Source organism: Monodelphis domestica, chromosome X (assembly GCF_027887165.1).
Source record: "Monodelphis domestica isolate mMonDom1 chromosome X, mMonDom1.pri, whole genome shotgun sequence".
Lineage (NCBI taxonomy): Eukaryota > Metazoa > Chordata > Mammalia > Didelphimorphia > Didelphidae > Monodelphis > Monodelphis domestica.
In genome coordinates this window covers 85,396,177-85,416,891 of record NC_077235.1, presented here as the reverse complement: position 1 = coordinate 85,416,891, position 20,715 = coordinate 85,396,177, and the positions used below count along the sequence as shown (strand labels likewise).

At 47.3% G+C, this 20,715-nt stretch overlaps 1 protein-coding gene across 1 annotated transcript; it reads right to left on the bottom strand.

The window, feature by feature from the left end:
- Window positions 1-2,048: 2,048 nt before the first annotated feature.
- Window positions 2,049-4,192, bottom strand: LOC100023747 (casein kinase I-like). The gene has a single exon (XM_056809718.1). The coding sequence runs from the start codon at window positions 3,706-3,708 to the stop codon at window positions 2,809-2,811; it is 900 nt and encodes a 299-aa protein (XP_056665696.1). The 5' UTR covers window positions 3,709-4,192; the 3' UTR covers window positions 2,049-2,808.
- Window positions 4,193-20,715: the final 16,523 nt, after the last annotated feature.

Here is a 20,715-nt window from a genome sequence, read left to right as displayed (position 1 = left end):
GGGGCTTTGTTTTCCCTAATCACAGGAAAATAAAATCTGTGGATTTTACTTAAAAAAGAGACCAGCACAGTCTTCATTTTGGTGTCTGCTCTAGGGGAGAGTTTATTAAATACCTACTTTGTGCCAGGCATTGTTTTAAGTACTTTCCATATATTCTCTCCTTGAAGTTTCACAACAACTTGTCAGATAAGGAAACCAAGTCAGACAGCGATGAAATGACTTGTCCAAGATCACACGGCTAGCAATTAACTGAGGCTTCGACTCCAGTCCCAGGGTTCCAACCAGTCCCTGCATTATCAGTGGGGATCTACAACTATCCCCTTAAAAGAGGGGCAGGAAAAGGGAGGGAAAACCCAGAGTTGCAAAAAAAGTGCCCAGTAAGGGCAAGAAATTTAGCCATCCTGGAGATCAGAAGAAAAGAGCAAAAATGATTCCTGTCTGTGACTAGAGCCAGGATTTCTAGCCACAGAAATGCTTCCCTACAAATACAAGGCGCATTCTTTCCAAAGGGAGACTCATTCTCACCCTTTAAGCGGAGCACACATGTGGGCACAAGGAAATCATCTAGAGCTCCAGAGGCCAACGGCCAATGGAGAAGACTGAGGCTACACTAGAAAGTACTATCCCAGAGGGAGCAAAGGAAACTTGTAGCAGAAAATTCTTCCAGAAACTGGCTAGGGAAGAGCCTGGCTGCAAAGAGGTCACTCCTCCCTGAAGGGTTTCGATTTCTATTTATTTCAAAGCTCACCCCTTCTGCCTTAGTACCCATTCTAGCAAGGGCTGGGCAATGGACTTGCCCAGGGTCACCCAGCCAGGAAGTACGGCGGCCACATGGGAACCTGATGTCCTCACTCCAGAACTGGTTCTCTATCGGCTGGGCTGCGTGGATGCCCAGTTGCTAATTAGTTTCAAGATGAATTCCGGAGATACGGATATGCTTGTGAACATGGAGAAATAGGTGAAGCCATTCAGCACATTGTGTCACTGGGCATCTGAAATGTCCTTTTTGTTGGTCCGGATGCCAATTCTTTGGGGGAATCCCCCCGTGGGTGAGCATTCTAGGCAAGGTACTCGGAGTGGATTGCCAGCCAGGAAAGTTCAAGGCCTCAGCGGCTTGCTAGCCACACGGCCTTGGGCAAATCATCTAAAAATGGTCAGATTCCCATTGGGATGTGGAAAGTAGGGATAGTACTAGGCCCTAGCCCCAGGCATAGGGGGCTGCCATGAATGGACAGAGCCCTCTGCAAACGTCCTGGCACCACTGTTATTTGCAGAGGCCCTCCCCAAGCTTGGTCGGGGTTCATAGTGGATGTTTCCTGCTGATTTTGTCCCCTCATCCCACGGGTAGCCTGGGGATGCTGGAGAAGGATGGCTGCACTTTTCAGAGGGGCTCTGTGTATGGGGAGAAGAGAAAGGGTCCGCAGGCCCCGATCTCTTTAGGAGTTCAAGCCCACCCAGCAGAGCCTGCCAGGCCTCCAGTAGCTTCAATATTCCAGAGTCTCTACTCCCACAAGTCTGAAAAGAATGGGGCTTGGGGAAGGAGGGCCCCAGACCCCGTGGGAGTAAGAAAACACTGGGAGGGAGTGCTGGGAGACACCTGGACTGGCCTCTCTGGCATGCAGATGCTGATGGCCAGAAACTTCAATCACACTGCTGCAGCCCAGCCTAAAAGATTTCAATCTAAGGCGGCTAAATTGTACCTGAGGATTTTGGAAAAGGGGCCTGCCTAGCCTCAGGAAGTGGCCCAAGGGAACCACTACCCCTCCCTTTCCCCCTGTGGCCAGCATCAATCTTCTAAGCATGTATCACGATTTCCACCCCCACCCTTCTCCCTGGGCTATGGGCACCAGCACCAATCCTCCCAGTCCCGCAGCCCCTAGCTTGGGGGCCATTCCCGTTTGCACTAACCACACACACACACACACACACACACACACACACACACACACACACTTTTTTTTTTTTAACAGAAACAAGTTTTAGTCTTTAATGAATTTGTAAACCAAAAAAGCTCCCATTTCGAAATAAAAACACAATCACAGGTCTTATAGATGTCTACAGTGATTACATTTACATAAACAACTTACAGACAAGTTCAATTTTAAGATGGTAACTTTCGGTTTCGGACAATTGTTTTAAACAGCAAGAATAGTACAGTTAATGCAGAGTTCTACAGAGTCTAGTAGTCACTAAGTTCGTCTTCACTGGAGATGCTCTATTGTGGCTGGTAAGCAGGCAGTCTGAATCTTTGGTGGCTACCATGGCAGCTGGCTGGTAGCACATAGAAGTCGACAGTTTTAAGAATGTCTACAACTCTCAAACCTCAGGGAGGGAAAATACTGGCAAATACACAATTTCGAGCATTTACACAGACTACAACTGTGGCTGGAAAATGTTCATGCTGTTCACTGCAGCGGAACTGAAAAGAAAAGGTCACGAGAACTGGTAGACGCACGTCTTCTCTCTATCACGTCTGTTAACCACTTAGCTACTTTTTTCCACTTAAGAATGCAAAAATGGACCTGTTTCACTATTTCAGTCAATATTCATAACCACAGCAGCTACACTCAGGAGGCAGTATTACCAATGTTGACCAGAGCCAGTTTATACTGAAATGAAGTTCTTTATATCGAGTGAATGTTGTCCACAACCACTGGCGAGTGTACAGATGAACGAAAATGTCCAGATTGGGGGAGCAACAGAGTTCTATTTCAATCATCTGCTCTACTTCATATGTTCTCTTCATGCTCAGAAACCTGTGGGGTTCTGGGGGTCGACTGACCCGAACCCGCTAACCAGAGCAGTCCTTTAGGTCACTTTCTGCTTTAACATTGTCCAGTCGAAAGTATAGTCGTACTGGTGGTTCAGAGTTCGGAAAAGAATGCGGAACAGCTGCCTCAGGTACATGTAATCAGGAGCCTCTTCGAAGCGAAGGCCACGGCAGTAGTTGAGATACATGGCGAATTCAGCCGGGAACCCCTGGCACAGGACCTCCACGGGGGTGGACATCTTCTTCTCACTGATCTTCTCGTACTTCTGCTTCTTGGTGGCAGCCTTCAGGCCTTGCCAGGGCAGGCTGGTTCTGTTGAAATACATCAGCACATAGCCCAGGGACTCCATGTCGTCTCGCCGGCTCTGCTCAATGCCCAGGTGGGCATTGATACTGGCATACCGGGCTGTGCCAGTGAGGTTCTTATCTTCCCTGTAGGGAATGTGCTGCTTTGTTCGGTTGTCGCGGTACTTTTTGGCCAGTCCAAAGTCAATGAGGAACAGCTTGTTGCAGTGGCGCCCGATGCCCATCAGGAAATTGTCGGGCTTAATGTCCCGGTGGATGAAGTTCTTGGTGTGCACGTACTCGATCCTGCTGATCATCTGGTCGGCCAGCATGAGCACGGTTTTCATGGTGAACCTGCGCGAGCAGAAATTGAACAGGTCCTCCAGGCTGGGCCCCAGGAGGTCCATGACGAGGACATTGTAGTCCTTCTCCTGGCCGTACCAGCGCATGTGGGGGATGCCCACCCCTCCCTGCAGCACCTTGTACAGCTTGCTCTCGTACAGCAGCTGCGGGTGCTTGGCCTTCTGCGACTCCAGCTTCACAGCCACCTCCTCGCCATTGGTGATGTTGATGGCCAGGTAGATGTCACCGAAAGAGCCGGCCCCGACCTTCCGCAGCAGCTCGTACTTGCCCCCGACTATGCTGCTCGCCATCCTGCACCCAGGAGGTGGGGGGGCGGCGCTGAGGTGATGCTGACTGGCAGGAGGGCGGGGAAGGAGAGGGCCGCCGACCGGTCGCGATAGGGACGCTGCGGGGACCAGGCCGGGCAGGCCTCACCCACCAGGCGGGAGCTTCCGCAGGACAGAGAAGTCCAGGGAGGGCCGGAGTCGATTCGTGGCCGTGGGTGGCCGCCGCCGCCGCCGCCGCCGCTCCTCCTGCTACCGCTCCTCCTCCCAGCCGAGCCCTCCTCGGGGTCTGCGAAAGACCGGCCTCTCCAGACGGGGCAGCTCTTCTCGGGTCCAGCAGCCGCCAGACACCACCGCCGCCGTCTCTGCCAACGCAGGTTTGGTGGTGACGTGCCAGCTCAGAGCAGCGCAGTAGGCGGAGGCGACGTTCGGGCCGCTGCCCCCGACGTCGCCGCCGGGTCACTCCGCCCACGTCGCCATGTTGTTCCTCTGGCTACAGTGCGCCCCAGCGAGCTGTGTCCAATCAGCGGCCAGAGCCTGCCACTTCTACCCTAGTAACATCCCTCCTCCCCTCTGCAGACACGCCCCTTCTCTCCCGCAGCTCAGCCCCGCCCGCCCGGGCCCTCTGCGGCCCCTCGCCTCGCCCCGCCCCGCGGTCCCCTCAGCTGTCAGAGATCTTCCTAAAGGGCCCATCTGTCACGTCCACCCTGCCCACCCCCCCGCCGCCCGCCGGGGCCTCTTGTTTCCTTCCAATTTCAGCTGGAGGCCTTTCTCCTCCACCCCGCCAACATGTTCCCTCGCAGCTGGCTCTCTATTTGCATGACAGAGCTCGCGGGCACGCACACTCCCACACTTAACTCCGTGCTTAGCCCCCACCCCTAGAATGGGAGCCCTTTGGGTGCCCCTTCCTCCTCGCCCCCAAGGGAAGCGCGGGCAGTTGTTGCCTCGCCGTCAAAAGTGCGTGGTCGTCGTCCTCGGACTAAGAAGAGAGGACTGGGAGCCTCTAGCCCCGCATTTGGTGGGCCCGGGGGAGCGGGGGAGTCTGAGCATCTCAAATCTCAGTCATTAGGGCTATTGCTTTACGGCTGCCGTCTTGCTGCCTCCTTCCCCGGCTTCAAGGTTAGCTCCGGCTTCTTCCGAAAATGAACGGAGCCTTCTCAATCCCAGGGACTCGTTGGTGTGGACCCGTGCCCGTTCTGCGGCCACCGCCTCTCTGGTTTCTCTGATCCCCCTTCCACACGCTCACTGGTCCGGGTGGCATTAGCGAGCCTGAGCCTTTCGGCCGTTACTTCGTTAGTTAAAGACCTGAGGTGGCCAGGATTCCAGCTTCTTCAGCAGGCGCCTAATCAATGCCGCTCTGTTTCTGCCAAAGGTCACAGCCCGGAGCTCCTGGGAGCAGGAGCAGCCAGGGCAAAGCTGCCCTCTGAAACCCCGGCCCAGGCCCAGGAGAGGAAGCGCCCAGTTCTGATTGCTTGGCACCAACCGAAAACTCGAGTTGGAGTGAAGTGGGCCAATTGGAGATGAGCTAAGCTTTAAAGGCCATTTCCCTCATAAAATGCTGATATGCCAGAAAAACCATCCCTGTACACATGCACGCAGGTACACATACACACACACACACACACCTCTACCTATCTGTCTCCTTACACAAGGAACGTACTCAGGAAGGAAGCAAGCATTGAAGAGCCTAATATGTCTCAGGCACCAGACATCATCACACTGGATCCTCCAAACAACCCCCAGAAGTATTATGATCTCATCTTACAAGAGAAAACTGAGGGCACACAGAGGTGAAGAGGTCAAGCCGGGACCACAGTTCCTAAGTGACAGAGATTGGATTTGAACTCAGATTTTCCTGACCCTGGGCCCAGCACTCTGTCCATTGTGCCATTTAGCTGTCTCAAAGGATGTGGACAAGGATTAGAACAGGAAGTTCTCAAAGGAAGAAATCGAAGCTTTTCATAGCCATACTAGGACCAGAAAAAGTTCAAGATCACTAATGATTCAAGGAAAGTGTCAAAGGAGATAGAGAACATGGTGGGGGGGGGGATATAAAATGGGCAATTCTGATTACATGAAATTAAAAAGGCTTTGCACAAGTAAGAGCAATGTAGACGAGAAGGAAAGTAGAAAGCTGGGAGTAACATTTTATAGCCAGTTTCTTCGATAGAAGTCTCATATCTCAGAGCCACTTCCTGATTGAGAAATGGCCGAAAGATATGAACAGAGGGTTTGGGGATATGAAATCAATGCCATATAGAGGCAGATGAAAAAGAAAACCACTTCAAATCATTACCAATTAGAGAAATAGCATCTCACACCTATCAGATGGGCTCTGATGAAAAAGGGCAAAATGACAAACGTTGGGGGGAATGGGGGAAGATGGGAACACTAAGACACTGTTGGTGGAACTGTGAACTGGCCCAACCATGTTAGGGAACAATCTGGAATGAAGCCCAAAGAGTTATAAAGCAGTGTATATCCTCGGTCCCAGCAAATTAGGTCAATTTCCCAAGATAACTGGGGGAAAAGGAAAAGAACCAAGGTCCTAAACTATTGATAAAAGCGCTTTTGGGGGCTGGCCAAGAAGTGGAAGTGGAGGGGATGCCCGTTGATTGGGGAATGGCATGAGATTGTGATGCAAGGCAAACATGATGAACAAGTTAATTTCTTTAAAATATGGAAAGACATACATGAAGTTATGAAAAGGGAAACAAGCAGAACCAAGAGAACATTGTATCAAGCTATATAGAATGAATAAAGAATAGCTTGTGAATGTCCACCTCCAGAGAAAGAGCTGGTAAACAGAAGCATGCAGGACACTTGTAGTTTTATTTTTGTCAAATGATGCCCTCTCTAGTGTGGGGAAGGGAAGAAGGGAGGGCAATACTAGGGAATTTTCATGTAATAACCAAACAAACAGAGCAATCATTAAAAAAAGTTTCCAAAAGAGAGAAGTGCAGATGCAACTTTGATACCTCACCTAATATATCTGTTATAGTAGCAAAGATAATAAAAATGGAAAACAGTAAGAGTTGGTCGGTCTGTCTGAGAACAGAATGCTGAAGCCACCCTAGAAAGCAAATTGGGAACTCTGCCTCCAAAGTCATTCAATCGCCCATAGTCTTTGCTCGACCTAGTGATGCCCTCCCTGGCTAGTTCTGCATGCTAAAGAGATCAGAGGAAAGGGAGCCATTTGTGCCCAAAATGTAGCAACACTTTTGGTTTTATCAAAGAACAAAGGTGAATCATCAACTGGGGGAATGGTTGGAACATTGTAGCACTATACAACATGGCATCAACTTAGGGAAACTTTGATGAACTTATGCAGAGTCAAGTGAGCAGAATCCAAAGGACAATGTAGGTAATAACCATATTGTAAAAGAAAACAACATTAGGAATTCAACCAGCTCCAGAGGAAACATGTTTCACACATCCTAAAAAAGGTGTGATGGATTCCACTTGCAGAATGAGACATGTATCTTCACACCTACTTACTGGTTATAAGTACAGCGTTTTTCTTTTTTTCAAAGTGGGAGGGATAGGATTTAAGGGGAACAGAGGATCTAGCAATAGAAAAAAGAAAGAGAGGAAGAAGAGAAGAAAGAAAGAAAGAAAGAAAGAAAGAAAGAAAGAAAGAAAGAAAGAAAGAAAGAAAGAAAGAAAGAAAGAAAGAAAGAAAGAAAGAAAGAAAGAAAGAAAGAAAGAAAGAAAGAAAGAAAGAAAGAAAGAAAGAAAGAAAGAAAGAAAGAAGAAAGAAAGAAAGAGAAAGGAAGGAAGGAAGGAAGGAAGGAAGGAGAAGTTCTTTATCAAAGCATTTAAATGTACAGAAAAGAATACAAAGTTCAGCAGGGAAAACATAAATAGGACAGCTATGAGAGTTGTATGCCATATTTATGACATACTTCTAAAAAGTGAATCAGTTTTATGGCTTCACAGAGAATCTTTTTCTATTTGACTTTGTATATGGAAATGTTCATTTTTTGTGGCTATGTTCAGAATGAAAACATTTTAAAACTTAGAAGAGGGATGGCAATAATCTGTCTTCCTACATCAGGAACTTTATGAAAACACGAGTTTGTTCCATGGATGTGCCTTCCTTGTTACATACACCTTTGGCCAGGGTAGTCTTCAATGATCAGAGCATGCCAGGAAAGAACAGTGAAAAGCTCAGTTCTAACTCGGCCTCTCGCAGCAATTCCAAGAATAGAGCTGGTGGGCTGTCGGCCTCAGACTTGATTAAATCTGCAGCCCTGAGAGGTTCTGCGATTTTCTGGGGTTTGTACAAGTCCAGTATCAGATGACATTAAGGTTTGCATCTCCCGGAGATCTGTATCTCTGGATTTTATGGCTATCTCCAGCCTCTGATGACTCTAGCCAAAGAAGAAAGTTAAAAGAATTTCACCTTCTCCCCTGCTGACCTTTGAAATCCAGAATGAGGGTCACTGCCTGCGAAGGGCTCAGAACCCCAAGTATTCAAATCCTCAGGCAATTTTCTATGGCCTTTTTTGAGGGAAAGCTATCCATATTTGCACCCCAAGGAAAAGCAGCAGAGTCAAGAAAACAACCCCCCTCCCCATTGGCCAGATCTAGAAATGTCTCCCTTGGCACTCCTTAGTCTGTCATTGCTCTGTCAAGAGACCCAGGGCCGTATAATTCTGGCTCTAAGCCTATTTTCCCAAGACCCTTCTTATTGGCAGAGGCTGATTAGGCAACACTGGACCTATGTGAGGGGTGCACTTGGCGAGTGCTTAGGGAAAGGAAATCCTGGTTTTCTGGCTTCCCAAATTGACAGGGAAGACATGGGGTTCCAGATGCTTTTCAGGAGAAGGGAGACTCTAGGAAGAAGCTAACCTGCAGAGTTAGTATCTCAGTCATGTCCCTGTCCCTAACTTCACCCCTTAGGTGAAATCTGGGTGCTTATCCTAAAGTATATCTGAGTGGCAACTACCGGGCTCAGTGTATTGAGAACCAAAACTAGAAAAGGAGGTTCTGAGCTCAAATGTGGCCTCAGACACTTCCCAGCTGTGTGACCCTGGGCAAGTCATAACCCCAATGCCTAGCTTTTACTGCTCTTCTGCCTTGTTCTTTAAGATAGAAAGGAAGGGTGTTAAATAAGTAAGTAAAGCACACCTGAAATTCTCCCCATGGATCCTTGCCACTGGAAAGGTAAACCAAATGGAAGTACCATGGCACCCATCAGAACAAGAAGACAAGTGGGCTTAGTTAGAGAAACAACCCAGAGTGGCAGCTCCTGCATTCTTAGCCCAAGGAGTTTTAGGGATCCATCTTTTGCTTTGACAAAGGAGCTAGATAGCACAGTGGATAGAACCTGGAGTCAGAAGGACTTGGGTTCAAATGTGACCTCGGACATTTCCTAGCTGTGTGACCTTGGTCAAGCAATTTATTCTCAGTTGCCTAACCCTTGCTGCTCTTCTATTTTAAAACTGATATTAAGACAGAAGGTTAAAGAGAGAAAATGAAAGAGAGAGACAGAAAGCGAGAGAGAAAAGCGAGAAAGAATGTGTGAGAGAGTCAGTCTGTTTAAATACAGAAAGAACAACAAGAACATTTCTATTAAGCATTTAAGGGATTCCAAATTTCTCTTGTTAACCTCCACATCAATACTTGTATCAAATTCAGTATCAACACATCACAATTTAAAGTTTTAAACAAATGAAAAGTTTGAAAATTTATGTCAGTTCTGTAACTTGTGAGGTCTTACATATCGGGGGGAAACATGTCTAATTTGGGGTAGCTAGGTGGCTCAGCAAATAGAATGCCAGGCTTGGAGTCAGAGCACCTGGATCCAAATGTGATCCCAGTCACTTCCTGACTGTGTGACTCTAGGCAAGTCACTTAACCCCAGTCACCTAGCCTTACTCTTCTGCTTGGGAACCAATGCATGAATCAATTATAAGCTGGAAGGTCAGGGTTTTAAGAAAAGGAAAAACACCAATTTCTCTATCAGCTTGCAGGTTAGAGTATCTCAAATTAAAATTCTGGGCTGAGCATTTCTCCTCGGGTTCTGCATAGGCAAAGGGCCCTATTTTCTCCCAGACAAGGACCCGCATGAAAGGGATATATTGTGTGCTTGGCCCAAATAGATAATGTACATCCAGAATGGACACATTATGGATATGTCTAGGTGTGGCTTGAAGGGACACCAGAATAAACATCTCCAGAGCCCCCTCCCAACCCTGTCCTTCAAGGAAGACTTTGATTCCTGCCAGGAGAGAAAGCAGGAAGTTGGGGCCAGAGGCTAGCCTTCCCAGAGAGAAAACTTCCCCGGCTAAAGCTCTGTGTAATTCCCTCCTCTCTAGAGGACATCATTTCTAGGCTCACACTGCACTCCTGGCCACTATCCCTTTGCAGGGAAGGGGTGCCCCAAGGGTGACTCTCTTCCACCCAAATGCCAGTCCATTATGAACACATGTCCTGAATAGCAAATAATCCCATTTATCCAAGTTGAGAGCAAAACTAAATTAGAGAAGGTATACATTTGAGGCTAGACCAAACAGTACAGAGTGAATGAGCTCTCTCTCTGGGAATGAGATAATTCAACTCCATTGAGAGTCTCAGATCTCACCTAAGGGGGAATGTCCATCAATTGGGAATCTCCTAGGGGATTTTGGTGTGCCCTGTGGACAATCGGGAGCCAATGGACTTTATTAAGTTGCAGGGTGACATGATCAGACCTGTGCTTTAGGAAAATCACTTTGGTGACTGAATAGAGGATGGAGTGGAGTGGGGAGAGACTTGAAGCAAGCAGACCCCCAGCAGTTAGTGCAAAATCCAGGTGTGAGGTGATGAGGGCCTTCTGGGATGGGGGCCACTTGGATGGAGGGTGGTAGTGTGTGAGAGAGATAGTGAGGAGTTCAGGATGGCTCCTAGGCTGGCATCCTGTGGGGCTGGGAGGATGACGTTGCTCTCTATAGTCTTAGGGAAGGTAGGAATAGGGGAGAGAAAGTGAAGAAGTTTGGTTTTGGACGTGTTGAGTTTCAGATGTCTACTGGACATCCAGCTCAATTATGTCTGAAAGACAGTTGGAGAGGTGAGATCAGAAGTCAGCCAGAATTAGGGCAGAATAGACTTCAGCATAGAGATGGTAATTCACTCCGTGGAAACTGATGAAATCTCCAAGTGAAATAGTATAGCAGGAGAAGAGGCAAGGGCTCAGAACAGAAATCTGAGGACCATCTATGGTTAGGGGACGTCATCTGGAAGAAGATCCAGCAAAGAAGACAGAGAAAGAACAGTCTCTCTAGGAGGATAACCCAGAGAGAGGAGCATCCCAAAGCCTAGGGAGAAGACAGCATCAAAGGATAAAAAGAGATCAAGGAGACTGAGGATTGAGAGAAGGCCACTGGATTTGGCACCTAAGAGAGAGCAGCCTCAGTAGAATGATAATGGTGGCAGATGGATTGTAAGGAGTTAAGAAGGAAATAAGAGGAGAGAAAGTGGAGGCACCTATTATGGATAGCTTTTTATGGAGTTTAACTACAAAGGGCAGAAGAGAAAGAAGACATAATTATCATGGATGGAAGGATCAAGTAAGGGCTTTTCCAGTTTGGGGGAGAAATGGATGTTTGTAGGCAGTAGGGAATGAGCCAAGGAGGCAGGCAGAAGAGACAGAATGAAGAGAGTGAGAGTGAGAATGACACTGGGGACAATCTGCTGAAGGAGATAGAATGGAATGGGATAGTTTGTGCAGGTAGAGGGGTCAGCTGTGGTAAGGAGTGAGGCTACCTCATCATGTGAGATGGGGTAAAGGAGCAAAGAGTGGCAGAAGGCACCTGAGGGGTGAGGAGGGGGAGAAGAGGGAACTCACAGTGAACAAGAGTCTCAATGATTTCTGTAAGATATGAGTCAAGGTTCTCAGCAGACAGAGTGGAGGAAGAGGGAGCCATGAGAGGTCTGAGGAAGAACGAAGAGGTTTGGAAGAGCTGCTGTGAAGAATGTGAGAGTGGGTTGATACAGGAAGCAGAATGAGGGCCTGGTTAAGGTTGCATCACATTAGTTTGTAGTGGATTGCATCAAAATGGTTGCATGATTTTTCTCCATCTTCATTCAGCAGCAAATGTGTGGGAATGCTCCAAGGCTGAGGTTTGGCAGGATGTAATCAGCCATATTATTAGAGGGCTAGGGATTCAAGAAAGGCCAGTGTAGAGTTTCATTCATTCCCCAAAGGGTCAAGATGGGAAGAAGAGGAGAGAATGGCTTTCTGCAGGAGAGATTCCCTGGCTGAGAACTGAACATAGAGGGTAGCACATTTGTGGGTGATGACGAGATCAAGGACATGACCATCTTTCTGTGTGGCTGATGTGGAACTCAGGGGAAGTGAGTCGGGTGAGGAACCTAGTGTTGAGTATTTGAGGAAGAGTTTATATGTGTCAAGTCCCCTAGTATGAAGGCAGGAGTTTGGGGAGAAGAGAAAAAGCGTGAGCCTAGTGCTGAATACATTGAGGCAGGAATGAAAGTGACCATGGGCGTCTGTAGACAAGAGCTACCAGAGTTTTGATTGGGTAGTAGAGATGAAAGGCATGAACCTCCAAGGAAGAGAGGTTACTGAGTGATGGGACTGAGTGAAAGGGCATTGTTTATTCTTCCAAAAAGGACTATTCTGAATTGGAGACAAAGATTTTGTTCAAAAGGTACCCTTGTCTATTTTCTAGGGATGGCAAATATTTCAAATGGGGGAAGAGTGTAACAGGGGCTTTGCACAAGTCCAGGTCACTTAATGGTGAAACATACAGCTTCTGGGAGAAGACATTCTTTGTCTCCCTGCCACATGAGTGGGGGCAGCCTCTTTCAGTTGGCTTTATGGACAGAAGAGATTGCCATCTTTAAAAACTCCAAGACTTTGAAGAAGAAAATGGAGAAGAAAAAATCCTACCAATATCTTTGCCAAGAAAGCCCCAAATGGGCTCATGAAGAGTTGGACTGAACAACAGACAGTCATTCTGTCTTAAGAAGCATTCAGAGAATCTTTGGATCTTTAATCCAAATTCACCCACAGCATGGCACCAATGAACTGAGCTGGGGAAGAACAAAAAGCTACTTTTCCTTCCTTCCTTATTTCCTTCCTCCTTTTGCCCTGTGACTTGGAGAAGAGACTTCAGGTTGAGGTTTGGGTTTGTTTCTTTTGGCTTATTCATCTGAATTCTAGGTGCAGGTGATAGAATACCCACTGGACTCAGGAGTTCCAACCACACCAACTTTGGAGGCAGGATTCTTGGCCAGAGTGTAGTCAGCTCAGCAGAGAAGACCGGAGAAGTCTTCATGCCAGGGATTCGAGCCCTCGGGGGAGGAGGGTGGCCTTAAGAGATTGGTGGGACTTGGCTATAAGCTAAGCCATAAACCTAATCACTCCCCCAAATATGAGGTGGTGTATAGGTCTTGTGGGGAATGTTTGTATAGTTATTCTTGCTATATTTTTGAAATACTCCTTTGTAAAAGCTAATGTTGCTGCTAAGTGGTTACATGGAACTGAGGTCCAGAAGATCCTTGTGACTGAAGGGGACTGGAGCCAATGGCAGCCTCTCTAGATAGCCTCAGGCCCCCTTAAAGGTTGATGTTCTGGCAAGGAGGCAAATCTGGCCTCCTACTTTATATAGATGTCACAGATTTGTTGGGCTAGGACTCATGACTGGAATATGTCTCTGGATCAGGAGAATGTTGTTGTACATAAGAAGATCTCCTTATGTTGTGGAAATCCAGAAATGCAAAGGGGAAAATGTGGTGGAGAGAATCCAAGTGAGCACTGGGAGAGGAGGAAAGGGAGCCGTTTTCTTGCGGGCCTGAAACAATAAGTGAGTTCAGGACCCAGAGTCATGATATTGATACTAGTGATGGGGAACTTCCCATTATCTAGGAATCTGCTGGAGCACTCTCTTCTCCCTGCTTCGTCTAAAGATAATTTTGTTCCCCCAAAGTAGAGGAAGTGGGAAGGGAACCACTACTATAAACCTGATTCAGACCAACAAGGTTGCTTTTAAAATCCACAAGGTTTTGGATGTTCCCTAAAAGGAAAATGATGGAAACTTTGAAAGATCATGACATTCGATAGAAAAACTGGGCATATGTGTGGAAGGGCAGATTTCCAGGGGTTCAGAGAAAGGATAGATGGACTCTTGTCACTTTAAATTTAATTCAGAAAGCTCAGAAAACGAACTTCTAAAGACCCACATCAAAACAATTCCACTGAGGATGAAAAGAAAAGGGGGAAGTGGCTAAAAAGAACAGTGGAGGTGGGAACTCAGCAATGACCTACACCTAGAAAGGCTTCATGGATTTGGACCTGGCAAAAAGTTCAGAGGCTACCTTCTTTTACAGAGGAGGAAACTGAGGACTGCTAGAGAAAGTAAGGAAGTCACAACTGTGGTCAGGCTCACACAACTAGTAAGCATGAGAGCCAAGATTCAAAGCAAGGCCTGGAATGATCCCCCTTTTTACTAGACCAGCCAACACTCCATATATGAGCAATACCAATCAAAATTCCAGCCTCCATTTCGAGCACATCATACCCCCCCCCCCCCATTCTCTAGAATGTCCTTATTGTATTCTATCTGGCATAATAGTTATGACAGTCAAATACTGGTATATGTCAGGAACCTTGAAAGCAGGGACCATGGGTTTCCATTCTTATAGGCCGAAGGAACAAGGATGGTACTGGGGCACTGGGCAAGGAGAGGTCACAGATCCAAAGGGACCTAGGCCTGCCCTTCTAAACTGCAGAGGGAGTAAGAAGTTGAGTCAGCCAGCCCTTTTCCCTCTGCCCCCAGTCAGGGGAAAAATTCCTTTGTGGGATCAGTTCCTCTTTCCCTCTGGTTTCTAGCCTCTACTCCTGCACTCCACCCAATGGCAGGCACATTCTCCACCTTACCATCCCCTAGATGGGTTCCAGGTCCATCTTCAGGAATTTGGAGAGGGCTTTTTCTGACCAGAACCTTCATACTGGTAAGAGAGGTAGAGGCTGGGAGGGAGTGGTAGGATTCAAGGGCCCAGTAAATTAGGAGCCAATTCACCTGGAAGGAGTCAGAATGGGCCCAGAAGGGGCAGACTTAAGAACCCCAAAGGGGAATGTTTCACTTGGCAAAAAGAGATCAGCCCAGAGAAAAGTTATGCAATGGATTTGGGATGCCTGAGAAAAGGCTGTTAAATTGCTGGAGACAAAGTCAGTGGAGAAAAGGGAGCCGGAAGCAGAGAAGCCAAAACGAAATGTCTCCAGAGCCTCTGGGATGCTGGATCAGTGGATGGTGAAGTGAAAGCCTGGGACTTGCAGAAGCCACTCTAACCACATCTGGGAAGATGACAGGAAGAGTTTTAGGAGGAGCCCCCGGATGCAAGCCTTCTCCTGCAACATTCGCCATTAGGAACAGTGCCAAAAGACCAAAGTGACCTGCTACAGACTTGCAAGACAGCCGGTTCGTCTTGTTGACCCCTCACTAAGGCTCATGGGATTGATTGGGAAAGGATGTGGTCCCACTCAAAGGGCTTTCTGTTCCAGGCCGGGGTGGGGGGGCCTTTCGAGGTTGGCTATTTTGAAGGTTTCATCAGCACCAGTTCCAACCCCTCCCCCTTCTTTTCCACCTCGGCCAGCTCCCAGAAGCCATTCTGAGGGTGTGAGCCTGTGTGTGTGTGTGTGTGTGTGTCCTCGGGGAGGGGGCTCCCGCTTCCTGGCTTCCTTTGTATTGGGGGCGGGGGCGGGATGGGCTGACTAAGAGGGGATTGGGTGAATGGGGGGGGATGCTGAACTTTTGCTGCAGGGAGAGAGGCCATGGGGAGGAGGGGAGGAAATGCTGCCTTCCCTTGCATACCCCCTTCCCCAGCTTCTCCCAGGGCCCCTAAAAGCGGCCCAAGGGGCGGGGATCTGCCTCAGTCACATCCACTGTTTCCATTGGCTGCCCGGGATAAAGAGCAGGTTTGAGTACTGGATTGCGGGGGGGCCGCTCTTCTAGGCTGGGGCCTCGAGTACCCCTCTGCCGGCGAAGCTGCTCCCTCCCTGACCCAGATGGGAAATTTCGTCCCCCACCCCACCCCCCGGATCGCTCCTCTCTCCTTCTCCTCCCTACCCCCAGCACGGATGCAGTCAGACGTGACTTTTGGTCCGGAGATCCTCTCCGAAGGGCTTTTGGCGGAGGCTAAGAGCGAGCGTAGACCAGCCCTGGCCAGGTGACAGGCAACACGTGCAACAACACAGAGAGCCAGGGCTCCCCGCAGCCTCGGGGCGGCATTCCAGGGAGGCCGTCTGTGGGCGGGAAGCAGGGATCTGGCGGGGGCTTTTCCCCAGGGCTGCCGCTGCCGCTGCCGCCAGGGGGGTGGGGGGAGGGAGTTAGCTCGGCTCACCTACTCCGAGGGGGATCCTGGCAGGAAATCTCTCCCGCCATCTACGGAGCGTCCGTCCTTCCAGGAACGACTAGGGAGACGAACTCGGCCAGGCCTCGCAGGGCCCCAGCGCTCCCCTGCCGCAAGGCCGCAGCTCTGCCCCGCGGTCTCTTTAACCTCGAGATAAAGCCTTAGGCCGAATCCTGGCCGCGTGGATCAGACACTGCTGGCGATCACCCGGTAGCAGGTGAAGAGCTCAAAGCAGCGGCTTCCAGTACCCCCCAGAGCCGTGGGCACAGGGCGATAGGACGGCAAGAGGAAGGGGCAGATGAGCACCAGCGGCTGCCCGGCGACTGGCCAGAACCGGGCCGGGGCTTCTTCAGCGACCTCGTGACCTGCGAGTTTCCGGCCACAAAGCTGGCCCTCCAAGTAGAGACAAGCGGAGCGAAGCAGTAGCTTCTGAGCAAGGGGCCCTTTCTCCTATCACCTGGGGAAGAAGGAGCCCGGCCCGCCCGGCCTCTCGGTCCAGCTCCAGGGTTCCTTTTCCCAGGACGTCCCAGTCTGACCAGGCTCCCTGGCTGCCCTTCCGAGATGCCACCGTCCCCTCTCGAGGTGGCCATCTGGCCAGGCTTCCCTCCAGGGGTCCTGGTGGTTGCGCTAACTCCGGGGCCAGCCTCGGGTGCTCAGGAAGGTCCGTTTGGTCGGACTCCCAAGACGTCCACCCGTTACTTAAGGGGAAAAACGACAACGGAAACCCGTTGGCTCCACTCGGGCTTCGGCTTTTCCCCGCGATGTACAGAAAATCGCCTTGCCCTGGACAGCTCGCTCACCCCGGGATTCCCAGGGAACTCGGCCGGCATTGAAAGACAGCAAATTAGTGGGATCGCCGGGGTGCAAGAGCAGCCTCACGAGGGAGAGCCTCAGACGCCAAAGTCCCGAAAGCAACAGCAGCTTGGAAACGGCCACCACAATGCCAAAGGCGACAAGCCGGGGCCCACCGGGGTTCACAGCAGGCGTGCGGGGACAGCTCCGCCTAAGGAAAACTGCAGGGAATCGAGGCTCGGGACAAAAATGCGGCATTCTAGCCACAGAGGTCGAAAAGCACTGGTTCGCTCTCATTAACAAGGCCGGAAAGCGCAGGTCTAAGGGGGGTTGTTTTTCCTGTCGGGATTATTTGCCACACCATTACGCTAGAAGCCCTCCTACTAAGATCCCGAGCAAGACCCTTAAGACGCCCAGTGACCAGCAGCTTTAACTGAACTGTCTGGCATGTTAGCCATACCAGAAGGGATCGGAAAGGGCAAAGGGGCCCCGCAGCCATCTCTTTCTGAAGACAGCGTCGTGGTACATACAGGAAGACAGTGGAGAGATGCAGCCAAAACGTTGGTCAGGGCTCTCCGGACCTGTAGCCAAGCAGCAGGACAGAAAAGAAACCCACCCAGAGAGACCATGGGGATGTCAGCCGTGCAAGAAGAGCTAGAAGGAGCCCACTTAAAACAGCCCCAGGCCCAAGCAGATCCCTGGGAGTGTATACACTCACCAGAACAAACGCAGGCCCTCCCATAAGTAAGTGTAAAACATTGCTGGAAAATAGATGACAACTCCTCATGGCTCCTAGGCCAGCAGAGGCAGTATAATTAAAGTGGCCACCTCACCTAAACTAACCTGCTTACTCCACATTGGCCACCCCAGCTAAATGACCAACAGCTCATTTTACCAAGCTAGACACAAATCATTTGGCAGAATAAAAGGTCAATAAGAGCAAAGGAATGAATGAGAAATCAAAAGAAGGCAGGTCAGAAGTACCAGATTTTAAACTGTACTAGAAAGCAGCAATTACCCAAACGACCTGATGATGGCTAAGAAATAGAAAGGCAAATCAATGGGAAAAGGCAGCCGTAGAACACGCAGTGATAGAAGACTCTAGTAACTTTGTGTTTGACAAGAGGAGAGATCCTAGTTTGGGGATAAGAATTCATGATTTGGTAAAAATTGTTGAGAAAATTGGAAAGCAGTTTGGCAGAAGCTGGGCATTGACCAATATCTTACATCATTCATTAAGACAAGATCAAACCAGATACATGTTCTAGACATGCAAAGATAGATAAGCAAATGAGAAGAAAAGCGAACATATTTTTATGGCTAGGATAGGGATTTGGGATGAAGACATCAAAGCTATTCATAGGTCTATGAAAAATGCTCTAAACCATTACTGGTGAGGAAAATGCACGTCAAAATAACTCCAAGAGATCATCTCATATGTAGCAGCTGATGAAAGTGGAAAATGGCAAATATTGGAGGAGATGTGGGAAAATGGGGGCAACAATACACTCTTAGTGAATTTTGTGAACTCATCCAAGCATTTTGGAGAGCAATCTGCAATTGTGACAAGAGAGTTATAAAACTGTGTATTTCCTTAGCCCCAGCAACATCACTTTCCCAAGGAGAGCGTGGGGAAAAAATGAAAGGAGCCTATATGTTCTAAAATATTTATAGTAGCTCTCTTTGTGATGGCAAGGAACTAGGAATTGAGGGGATGTCCACCAATAAATAAAGATATTTTGTTTTCCCAATTACATGTAATAACAATTTCTCATATATATGTATATGTATATACATATATTTTTTTCCTGAAGTTAGAAGATACAAATTGTTCCCCTCCCTTTCTTCCCCTTCTTCCCAGAGATGCCAAGCAATTTGATCTGGGTTGTACATGTATTATCATACAAAACAGACTTCCATGCTGGTTATCGTTGTAAGAGAATACTCATATAAAACCAAACCCCCCAAATAAAACCCCAAATAAACAAAAGTGAAAAATAGTCTGCTTTAATGAGCAATCCACTTCCAACAGTTCTTTCTCTGAAACTGGATAGCATTCTTTGTCCTAAGTCCTTCAGAATTGTCCTGGATCATTGTATTGCTGAGAGTAGATAAGTCTTTTACAGTTGATCCTTGTACAATATTGCTGATAATGTGTACAATGTTCTTCTGGATCTGCTTGTTTTGCTCTGTATCAATTCACATAGATCTTTCCAGCTCTTTCTGAAATCACCCTCTTCAAAGCAATGCATCACCATCATCTACCACAATTTGTTCAGTCATTCCCCAATTGATGGACACCTCTTCATTCTCAATTCTTTGCCACCACAAAAAGGGCTGCTATAAATACTTTTGTACATGGAGGCCCTTTTCCCTTTAAAAACAATCTCTTTGGGATACAGATAGTATTACTGGATGAAAGGGTATGTAAATAGTTTTAAAATCCATTGGGCATAGTTCCAAATTGTCCCCCAGAACGGTTGGACCAGTTCATAACTCCACCAACAATGTATAGATGTCCCAATTTTGCCCCGTCCCCTCCAATATTTATCCCTTTCCTTTGCTATCATATCGGGCAATGTGATAGGTGTGAGGTAGTACCTCAGAGTTGTTTTATTTTGCATTTCTCTAATCAAGAGTGATTTAGAATTTTTTCATATGAATTGATCATTTTGATTTCTCCATCTCAAGCCTGCTTCTTCATATCCTTGTTCATTTGTCAACTGGAGAATGACTTCTATTCTTATAAATTTGTTTTAATTCCCTATATATTTGAAAAATGAGACCTTTATCAGAGAAATTTGTAAAAACAATTTCCCCCAGTTTGTTGTTTCCCTTCTAATCTTGGTTACATTGCTTTTGTTGGTACAAAATCTTTTCAATTTAATATGGTCAATATCATTCATTTCACATCTTAAAATGCTGTCTCCTATTTGATCATAAATTCTTCCCTTCTCCATAGATCTGACAGGCAAATTATTCTATGTTTACCTAATTTACTCATGGCATAATCATTTATGTCTAAATTATAAGTCCATTTTGACCTTCTCTTGGTATATGGTATGAGATATTGGCCTATAACTAGTTTCTGAATGTCTGAACAAATTATGGTATATGGTGGTGATGGAATACTATGGTGCTATATGAAATAATGAACAGGATGAGTTCAGAAAAAAACTGCAAGGACCTACATGAACCGATGCAGAATGAAGTAAACAGAATGAAGAGAATACTGTACACAGTAACAACAGTACTACATAATAATCAATTGTAAAAGACTTATCTACTCTCGGCAATAAAATGATCCAGGACAATTCTGAAGGAATTAGGACAAAGAACACTACCCACCTCCAGAGAGAGTACTGTTGAAGTTAGAATGCAGATCCAAGCATACTATTTTTCACTTTAATTAATTAATTTTTTTATTTGGGTAGTATATGAGTATTCTCTTACAACAATGACTAATATGGAAGAAGGTCTTGCATGATAATATGTGTATAACACAGATCAAATTGTTGACCAGATCTGAGAAAGAGGAGGGGAAAAATGGAGAGAGATAATTTGGATCTTTTAATTTTGGAAAGCATATGCTGAAAGTTGTTATTACATGTAATTGGAAAAATAAAATATATTTTAAAAAGAAAAAAGAATGTGTGGGTCAAGAGCTAATGAGAAAAAATCATACATAAGTTTATTAAAGGAAATGACGATAATGAGACAACATGCCAAAACTTATGGGAAGCAGCAAAAGCATGAGAGGAAAATTCATATGCTTACATCAATAAAATAAGGAAAGAGCAGATCAATGAATTGGGTATGCAATTTAAAGAAGTAGGAAAAGAACAAGTAAAAAAAAATCTCTAAGTACCAAATGGAAAATACTGA